This window comes from Gasterosteus aculeatus, chromosome 11 (assembly GCF_964276395.1).
Source record: "Gasterosteus aculeatus chromosome 11, fGasAcu3.hap1.1, whole genome shotgun sequence".
Taxonomy (NCBI): Eukaryota; Metazoa; Chordata; class Actinopteri; order Perciformes; family Gasterosteidae; genus Gasterosteus; species Gasterosteus aculeatus.
In genome coordinates this window covers 5186218-5197128 of record NC_135699.1, presented here as the reverse complement: position 1 = coordinate 5197128, position 10911 = coordinate 5186218, and the positions used below count along the sequence as shown (strand labels likewise).

The 10911-nt window shown below is 44.8% G+C and overlaps 1 protein-coding gene across 1 annotated transcript; it reads right to left on the bottom strand.

Annotated features, from left to right (window-relative positions):
• Window positions 1–2584: 2584 nt before the first annotated feature.
• On the bottom strand, window positions 2585–4203 carry foxd7 (forkhead box D7). Its single transcript, XM_040189887.2, has one exon. It carries the CDS (start codon window positions 3824–3826, stop codon window positions 2834–2836), a length of 993 nt encoding a protein of 330 aa, XP_040045821.1. The 5' UTR covers window positions 3827–4203; the 3' UTR covers window positions 2585–2833.
• Window positions 4204–10911: the final 6708 nt, after the last annotated feature.

Sequence of the window (10911 nt, the reverse complement as noted above, 5' to 3'; positions counted from 1 at the left end):
AGACAGATCACAAAAGGTAAAAAAAAAAACAGGAACATCTGAAAAAGAAGCTTTTTTTTGCGCGTAATAAAAGAGGGGAATTAATAAAGCACGTCACACTGAATGATGCACAAAGGAAGAAGGAAAGAAAGGAGACTTTGAGCTGTGTGCTGGCCGGCAGCTTTCCCCTCCTTCAGGATGGAAAACTGATGTGCAGTCACAGCAACACACACACACACACACACACAGGCAAAGGCCTGGGGTGTCTGACTTGCTTATTTTATCAGGTGCACCGGCTTCTCCCCCTCAGTCCAGAAGACAAATATTTCTGCTTCTGATGCCCTTTAAAGACGATTAACATCGTTGTGTCCCGCTCATCTCGCCATATTCGACCAACACTGAGCCGCACCGAAGGGACACATCCTGTTGACGTCAGGAACATTTATTACCAGAATGTGTCAGACATACAAGGAATTTGACTTGGCGGTCGGTGCGCGACATCAGACAGTGAGACAATGGACGAGACAGATGAGACAACGTGTGCGTGATTGTACACAAGCCGCATGACAACTTATTGCCTGCGATGTGAATAACAGGCAACATTTTCCGTGGTTCTTTTCATTTGCAGTCACAAGCCCCTCTATATTGCATCTCCATATTTAGGTGGGACTTTTTAAATCACCATGAGAAAAGCCCCAAAAACTGAGTGAAAAAAAAAGAAAAAGTACACGTTCAACTGTATGTTTGGTTTTCCTATCAGATAAATTCTAATAGCAGAAGTGGTGGTGTGGTGGTATGATACGAATCTCATGGCGGATCAGTTCAGCCGCAGCTCTCGCCGCACTGTTTGAGATTAGCAGTGCAAATATTGGACTTTTGGTCGAGACCAAAGAAAGAGGGGAATAAAAGAAAACCTCAGAACAGATTGAATTAGATCAAAAAAGGGACCCAACAGTAAAAAATCTTTAAAAAGCGGTAAGAAAAGCCTGTGAGAAAGCGGGCTCTTCTGTCAGGGGCCAACAGCTTTGCAGCTCCCCATCAGGTAGCAATCTTTTCATTTGAGTCAGGCCCTCACTGGGCGCCAAAGTCTGCGAGAGGGCCGAGCGTGCGGTGTGATCCATCAGCTCGCTCCAAGAGCTTCAGCGCGGTAATCCATCTAAACCGGACTTAAAATAGAATTAAACAAATACTGCCATGCTCTGAAACCCAGAAATGTTTGACTACTGTCTTTCTCACTGCGAGGCAGCGCCGCGTCGACTTAAAAGCAATAAAGAAAAGATGAAATTAATGGAATAATAAAAGTGGTTAAAAAAATGGGTGGTTTTTGGGGACAGATTTGCTAAACCTCTTATTTACCCTGTGTGTGTGTGTGTGTGTGTGTGTGTGTGTGTGTGTGTGTGTGTGTGTGTGTGTGTGTGTGTGTGTGTGTGTGTGTGTGTGTGTGTGTGTGTGTGTGAGAGAGAGAGTTTATTTGTTTTAGTTAGATGATGGATTATGGTTTGATCTAATTATGCTGAGTTTGGCCTTAAACAGCTCAACCTTTATACACCAGAATGTAAATGGAAGATTAAATCAAGTAATAAATCAGGCAGATTAGATTCTTCTTTACAATATTACTGTTAACTATTTCTACGCAGCGTATATTTTAAATATCAATTAACTACATTTCAAGATTGTTTCCTTTTATTTTTTAAATAAATCTAATTTTTAATTTGAATATGAATTATATGAGGAAGTTACATCTTTAAAGCTTATCCTCAAAAAGGAACAGAAATAACCAAAAGGTTGACATATTTTATATCAATAAAATAAGGGACGTTTCTTCAGTTTTCAGAGAGCAGGGGTGTGTATATGTATACGTGTGTGTATGTGTGTGTGTGTGTGTGTGTGTGTGTGTGTGTGTGTGTGTGTGTGTGTGTGTGTGTGTGTGTTTGCCCCTTCGAAATAAGACAATTATGGACATGTTGTATCGATGAACACACACACGCGCACAAACGCATGCGTTGACCTTCAGCTGCTCACTTATGTACTGCTAAGGGTTTTGAGACTTTGACCTTGAAACCCGGGTGTTTCCGATATGCTGCACAATGCCGCATTTAGCGTCTTTTCTAATATGAAACACAATATTTGACAAGTTAAAAATTCAATTAATATTAAAACTCATCTCAATCGTTGAGAATCATGCAAATCACTGCCTCAACTGAGATGATCAACAGATATGTACTTTTTTATGACTGTACCGTGTTTGTATTATATATGATTGATCATTTGAAGCGGAATCTCGTAATTTCACTTTTAGGCCTCAGCTTACTTCAGTCCTTAAATAAATATTGACGGTTATTTGAATGCTTAGCTCATCCCCCTTTTCTTTTCAAGTAGTTTATAATTCATAGTATTTGAATAAAGGGAATTTCGGTCTGTTGGTATGATCCCGAATTATATTCGAATTTATTTTTAATTAATTCCTAAATAGTCAAATACTCAGGAACTGAAAGTAAACACCTGACATCTAAAGCGAGTCTGTGCTTTTGTACCTTCGCAATGAGATAAATAAACAAGGTAATATCACCGCGAGGATTTGCACAAAATACAAATAACCGCACGGTTTAAATATTCAATTTTATTTCTTTCCAGAAAAAAATAAAGGAAACTCGTCATTTAAATATTCTTTTAAAAAACGTAAGATGATTCAAAATCAAAATAAAAGCACATCTGCGGAAACATATTTCATTGCCCTAAAAAAATAAAACATATCTAGAAGATTCTTTGAAAGCAGATACATCACACTTCCGACGCTGGAGGGTTCTGATTAAAATGTCTCTTGTTACCTGAGAAAACACAAGTTCATAGTCCGTCATAGTCTCTCGCCATTATTCGTTGTTTCCAGCGCGTGGATGTGCTTGGCCAGGTCCACGGTGCCACGCTGAGTCTGTAATTTCTGATACTCCTGGTGCAAACTGAGGAAGTGCGGAGCCGCGGCGGGGTGGAAGAGCGCCGGGGACGCGTACGCAGCGCCGGACGCCAGCGGGGAGGAGTACGCGGTGCACTGGCCCGGGGAGAAGGCGTCCATCCCGGGCTGCGCCTGCAGGAAAGCCTTGGCCGTGAGCGCGCTGCGAGAGAAGAAGCTGGAAAGCGCCGGCAGGATGCTGCTGACAGGTGGGATGGCAGCGGGCCCGCAAGGCGTGTGCGCGTGGTGATGGAGGTATGGGTAGATCTCCAGACCGGGCAGCTGCAGGGCCGCCGCGCCAAACCCGTAGGCGCCGTGCGCGAAGCCGTGCAGCCCGCTGGGCTCCAGGTGCTGCTCCTTCAGCGGGTCGTAGCGGAAATGCTGCCGCTTGAAGCGCTTCCTCCGCCGCAGAAAGCTCCCGTTCTCAAACATGTCCGAGGAGTTGGGGTCCAGCGTCCAATAGTTTCCCTTCCCGGGGTTGCCGGGCTCTCGGGGCATCTTGATGAAGCAGTCATTCAGCGACAGATTGTGTCGGATGGAGTTCTGCCACGCGGGGAACTTCTCCCGGTAGTACGCGAAGCGCTGGCTGATGAAGTCGCATATCTCGCTGAGGGTGAGCCGTTTCTTGGGACTCTGCAGGATGGCCATGGTAATCAAGGCGATGTAGGAGTACGGCGGCTTGACCGACGTGGGACCTTTGCTTTTGGCCCCAGAGGGGCTCCCCGCGTCCGGGCTGAAGGCGTCCCGCTCCTCGCTCTGGCCGTCGCGCGTCTCGGCGCCGCGCTCCTGCTCGCTCAGCGACTCGTCCGAAGGGAAGAGCTGCTCCTCGCCGCTGTCCTTGAGTCCTTCGCCAACCACGTCGATAACAATATCCTCCATGATTTCCAAACCCAATGTCATAGTAGGTGTCAGCAGGAGAAAGCCAGCACCACCCGCCAACAGGTGGAGGAGTGACGGCTCTTCTCCTCGACGCGATGAACCGGATTTATTTATTTTTTACGCACGACTCATCTCCATTCACAAAAAGGGGAGGGAGGGTCCGACCGCAATCCTTCTGCTGTTCCACAAACAGACTCTGCGAACCACAAGCGCCGCTCACCTTTCTATTTCGTTTCTTATATGCGCTAAAAAAAAATGCGCTACGGAGTGATTTACGCGTGAAGCGAAGCGTGCGCGTCCTCTGAGATGTCCAGCATCATCTGGAATCTCGGGTTCGCTCTCCTGCGGGTCGGGTGGATGTGATGTCACGTTGAGGCGCGAGGAAAAAGGATTGTGACCAATGAAAACGACGGGACGGATACCAAGGAGGCCCGTGCCAGCCTCCCGGTGCGCTCTCATCAGCGGGCCACGCGGACGCTACGGGGCCGTTCGGGGAAAACATCCTCATGGACAGAGGCAATCTATTTTTGGGAAAAGGGTTGTTGATTTTGATGTTTTTACTAAAAATAGAAACAAATACAATTAAATTGCGATTTTAGTCTCAGTCGACGGGGTTCTGTTGAAAACAAGTATTTCTTCTAAACGGTTATTGTGGTTTTATCAGAATAATTCAAGTTAATATGATGTGTATTATTAGAGGGATTATGATGATCGTTCAATACATTGTTAATTTAACGCGTTAATAAAGTTGGGAAATATTTTTTCAACAACAGACTTTTTTAAAATACGATATTAACCTCAACAGAAGAAGGGGAAACTGTCACCTAATAGGGAATCACAATGAACGTCCATATTGTCATCTACACCTTAAATCAAAGGTCCACGTGAGGCAGGTACTTGCTCTTTGAACAGACAATTGACGCAGGAGTCGTTTGGGGGGGGGCTTTAATGAGCTGAACATGTCCTTTGTTGCACTTGCTTTCTTTTTCTATATTTATAAATAAATATCACCATGTGTGAAACGGAGAAAAGAAATAACATTTGATGCTGCGGGGCCGGCACATCCCTGAGACCCGCGGGGCTGGAAACCCCACACCCTCTGTGCGTGAACGAAAACCTCTCCAAGTCCGCCAAGACCCCCCCCGCCGGATCGTCGTTCCCCATAATGGGCGACTGGATGGCAGAGTGCTGATTCCGGGATGAAAGTAATAGATTTGCACCCGCTCGGACTTAAAAGAGAAGTGCGGAGAGGAGGGCGCTGTTGGTGTTGTTGGGGGGCCTCTGGTTGTTTATGTTTAATGATGGCTCCCTTTGTTGGGGATTCCCACGTTTCCTGCCCCTAATCGAATTGATACCCCGGGGCAGAGGAGGGGGGGGGGGGGCGGGCTGGGTGGGCCTTCTATACGGTACCAGCAAAGCTGCAGATGATTTTCCAAATTCATCACGCATGTCTTCAGATTGGAACCAGCCCCTGAACGACCCCCTGCACCCCCCCCCCTCCTCCCTCCCAAGCCCCCGTGCGCGTTGTGTGGTTTTAATGAGACGAGAGCGTCAAATCGCCACACAAGCGCAAGGTATGTGACGCTGTTACGGCACCGAAGTCACGTGAGACATTGAAGGGGACAAACATATGGAACGACGAAGGACACTCGAAGGACACGATGATAAATGCAGCAAACTGTGCTGCGTTAAAGGCTTCCCGGTGCCAACATTTACTGATATGGCCTCCGATTTTTAAATTTTTTTTTTTTATTTCTGGTAATTTCACGAGAACCGCCATTAAAAAGCTATGCACCATTACATTTGGCCTCCAACGTCACAGGTGTTTTTTTCTCTGCATGCTCTTCTTTATTAAATGAAAAAGCGAAATATGGAAACTCTCAAATAAATAAGACCTTTTTTCTTTTTCATTTTTACTTTCCCAGGAAGCCATATGCGACACACATTTTAACAACAACGCAACCTGCTATCTAACAAACACAACCATTACGGAGATGTGATTCGTTTTGTACCGCAGATGATGAATAAGTGGGGGTGCGATCAGCCACAGTGGAGTAACTAAACAGGCCTGGGGGGTCCCGCCGGATCCCGGTGGATAAACGACCCTCTGCGCAGGTCATGGAGCTGCTGTACGAGCTACTTCAGTGGAAATGTTTTCTTATCTCGGTGAGAAATTCAAGCCGCTCACGTGATTCAGAGGGCGATATAAAAAAAAAACCCTTCGAAAATAATAATAAAAATGAGCGTGTGTTTTTCTTTGCGAGACGTTGAAACGGCTTCAAAGAGGCGCAGGGTTGTTCTCACGCATACGGCCCCCCCCCCCAACCCCTCAACCCCTCAACCCCCCCATCTTGATTCCCTTAAAATCCTGGCAGCGCGGTCGACAATAACACGACGTTTAAACCAAGGTATCATGGATCATAACTGCGTGACACGCACGGAGAGGTGCCGGACCCAACACACCAGCAACACGCACACGCCCGCGGAGAGGTGGAGGGACGGGGAGAGTTCGTTAGTGGAGGAAAGGCTGCATGTGAACATCTTTACGAGCGGAGCTGCTCATTAACACGTTTTTCATTGGCTGACAAACGGCTCCGTAACGCAATGAAGCGTGTGTGTGTGTGTGTGTGTGTGTGTGTGTGTGTGTGTGTGTGTGTGTGTGTGTGTGTGTGTGTGTGTGCGTGTCATCCTCTCATTGTGCATCTGCACACATCTGTATCGGACACAGCAGGGCGGCGCGCACCGGCGACGTGGCGCCATCTTGCGGTGGAGAAGTGAAACGCCTCTAAAAAGCCGGAGCCGGGAGCGGGACACCTTCAGGCCGGACGAGGGGAGACCTTCTGGGGACAAAAGCAAAGCGTCGGTCAAGCCACCGTACATCGCTTTATTACCATGACTGTGAAAACAGATTCACATCCGACAGTAAGTCAATCTTACAAATGTTAGTTATCTGATTGTTGTTCAGATACACTGATGTGGTGGCGTTGTACTGGTTTATATTATTAGATAATATAGCTAATCTTCCCATGGACTGATAGTATTATAATTTATATATTTCATCCAGCTCTAGCATGATAGAAGCTTAAAGCTAGAGAGGGACGTTATTGGATCAAGATAACACTCAGAAAGTTTCATAAAATCTGCCTTTTTTATATTAAAAAAAGTTTTCAAAGCATCGTTCAATTTATTAGATGCATTATTCATGAGCCTTTTTGAGCACTGGCGCAACCAACAACTTATGTTGATGTGCACATTCCTGTGAAATCCACAAATAAAATTATTTAATTAAATAAATGAAATTCCAAACGATAAAAGTGCTGAGCAGTCAAGCCTGATTCGGGTAGTTATGTCTTGCAAAAGTGTGACAAAAAAGATTGTCTCACTGAAAACTATAAGCTGCCGTTTACATTGACAGGATAGAATTTATATCGTAGCATTCTGAGTTGACACAATGCGTGTATGCTAACAACACTTCTCAACTACCTTAGTTTATGGATATAATTAGTTCACTCAATACTCATTTTATCTGAGGTAAATCTACATAAAAAGACAACCTCGCTAACGTTAAAAATGAAATAGAAATGGCCTCAAACCCAAAGCCGTTATATTTAGTGTGCAGGTATCATAATAACATTAATCATGGCTATATTCAACTTAAATGTGCATGTTGAAAGGTGCTGGAGTTATGCCCACTCATTTCCTTCTAAATGGAACAGAGCCCTTATTAATCTCACGTACAGATGATTTTCCTGCTTTAACAGATCCAAATGGCTGCTGTGAAAACACTCAAAAAAGAACGAAAAGAGCAGAAAACTTCGGTATTTCAGAGGCTTGCACCTCAATTTCACTATTTTGCTTCAGCTAAATGTAAATCATAAGTCGTGAGCTCCTGATCATAAAGGCGAAAAGCCTTCCTAGATTGACAAACGTAATGTTTATTTTACATTTCATAATCAGGTTATTCAACTGAAGTGAATTTGACGGTTTCACAAGGACACATGTGTTAACCTTCTACTTCACAAACGTGTCCGACCCCTCAACGGGGAAGCACCAACCATCAAAGGAGAGTGGTTCAACTCACAAGGTGTCATCATGTCAAATTATGTGCTGTTAATTCTGTGGCAAAAGTATCAGAGGGGAGGAAAAGAAGAAAAGAGAAACAAATGTCTTTGTAGCGACACAGAAAAGTTACAGCATGGTGTTGATCTCACACAACAATACAACATTGTACACATCCTTTACAATTGGGATGCTGAGAGTCAAATCCCCCCAACATCTGGTCAATGTTGAGTTTTAGTGATTTGGACCCATTTGAGAAGTTCTTAAAGTCCTCCAGAAGAAGGCGCCCTTGCACCAATATTAAGAGGCAACTTTATTACATTTATCCTATGCTGTTTAATCTGGTCTGACACGAGTCCTTTATGGCCACACTGGAAAACGATCTACGGTCCAGTTTAAGTGTCATTTTACCCCAACACATTTCTGCAGACAAGTGAACGTCACAGAAACACAATGCACGTCGCTCAGAAAGCATCAGTGCTCTGCTGACCTCAATGAACACAACCACGCCAACCGCAAATGCCCGTGCAAGGCCACGGTAGGACTTTCCAACAAAGTTTTCCGGTTGGGACAGACGGCAGCGGTCCGTCCAGCTTCAGACAGACAAAGCACCAAAGGACGGAAGGAATGCAGATGTTGCGCCTTGAAGTTCAGCACACACTGTGTTGACTGCGTGTGGTCAGAAGCTCCAGGATTTGGAGACTCGCTTTAAAAGGCCCTTTCGATGGAGAGAGAACAGCAGCATCACAGACTTGTGTTTCACCCTTTTGGAGTCTTTTTCAAACCCAGTTTACTTCATCTTTTCTCCCTCCTGCAGCCTTTAATGGGGCGCTAATCTTCCACTGTCATCACCATGACTTGGAATTGTTTTGACAGCATGTTACAGTTTGTCCAAAGTGGACCAAGAGGCATTTTACAGGAAGCAAGAAAAAAAAGTGTATGACCAGAGTTCGTTTGGACGGGAAATTCAAAAGACTGAATCCTGAATCGTGAGGTTCTGTGACGTAAGCAGGCAGATGAGGGTGGTGAGTCCTGGCAACGACACTCGACAATCCAGTGCTTAGACACAACCGTTCACGAGACTTGCCAAAGTTTGGTTGTGAGAAATCAGTGTAAACGGATCCCCTGGTTGTTAGAACTAATTTCACACAATGCGAGATGATTAGTCTGAAACTGTTTCACTTACTCGCCGAGCACTTCGCCCACGCAGCTATGAGAGGGAGAGAAAAAGCAACACACACACACACAGACACACACTCCTGATGTGGAGGTGTGACATTTGGGCACCACAATTAGTTATTCCCTGACATCTGAAGCAAGGGGTTGTTACGACCCCCCCCACCACCCCACCTCCACCTTCTCGTGAGTAGAGAGCGCCCACTCTGCCTTAAGATCCTTTAAATAAAGACATACTTTCTACTCCATGGTTCTGATCTAATCTGATGATACAAATAATAATCAATTACTTGTGTGATGTGCGTTATTTGATCGCAATTTTTAAAAAATAGATAAAATGCAGGTGCACCATGCCGGTCATACAGGTTTATGCTGCATGGTGTGTATTTACTCGCACGCGCACACACACACACACACACACACACACACACACACACACACACACACACACACACACACACACACACACACACACACACACACACAGCAGCCTCGCTCTGCCATTTGATCCCGACACCTTCAGCTGTGATGCTGACACATACCAGGGGCTACGAGTTCAGCGCTGACGGATACATTCCTCAGTCGGCATGCCATCAGGAAACCCACCTGGTCCCTCTTTCAGATGTTCCACACTGTTTAGTGGCCCCGCTGTCCCAAACACGGCTGCCGTCCCGTGACCTCCCTTGACACCCCTCGGACAGCCTGCGAACACACAGCTGGAACGTGATGTGGGTGGATTCACATACGATGGATTTTACACATGTATGAAATTGTGCCAACGCTACTATTTCTTTTCAACTGATGTCTCATATACGTGTTTTTGTTGGATTGAGACTCTTTGGTTGGTTGGAGATTTTTTCATGCTGCTCTCTGGTGAATTCATGCAAACCCATATGTAGAGTACTGCGTCATTGTATGGCCCATGTCTGGCCCATAAGGGTCTGAAATATAAACTTGATTATTACTATAATTTACATTTAGAAATAACATTTAACATTTACATTTAGATTTAACATTTACATTTACATTTAGATATAACATTTAACATTTACATCTACATTTAGATTTAACATTTAGATTTAACATTTACATTTAGATTTAACATTTAGATTTAACATTTAGATTTACATTTAACATTTAGATATAACATTTAACATTTACATTTAGATTTGACATTTATATTATTTAACAACTTTGTGTTACTGCCAAAATGTAAAAATGTAAATGTAAAATGGCCATTTTGTTTTAATATAACCCTGTTTTGCTGCTTAGCTTTTGGAAAAGAACAAAGTTAAATTTCTCTTCATTGTTAGCGTAGCGTTTGGAGTCTACGCTAAGAGACGTGGAGGTTGATGGTGGAACTGCAAACTTCTCTGAATCCTACTGAGTAAGACAGAGCTGCTAGTTGGCCTAAACGCTCTTATAGCATCCAAGGCAAGTACACCGATTTGCTAGTCGTGAATGAAGCCTAATTTTTTTCATGTAACCTTTAACCCCTCAAAGTAACATAGTATTAATTGGCCCCGACCACAGTCACAGTGCCGGTTTGCTGCTTCAGGTATAAGCTAATTAGCCCGACGTGCTAACGCCTGCAGCTCACGGTAGAGTGAATAAACACACACTCCTTTGGCGACATTCCGACAACTACAATTGGTTGTGCTGACATGACACCCTCATTGTTTTATTTATCCGTTGGAGCATGTGCACAGAGCACAGAGGAAATATGGAGCTCTGTGAACTTTCACCGCAAGTGGCCGGGGCCGTGCGGTCGACGACAAATCCCCTGAGGTGCGTTCGGGGGTGATTGCAGATTGGCACGACGCTGGCGGCCGGTGACTGGAATCCATGCCGACTGACTCACAGCAGCTTTC

Excerpts from the sequence above, each read along its gene's own strand:
- foxd7 (XM_040189887.2), bottom strand. The coding sequence starts at position 3,826 with ATGACATTGGGTTTGGAAATCATGGAGGATATTGTTATCGACGTGGTT.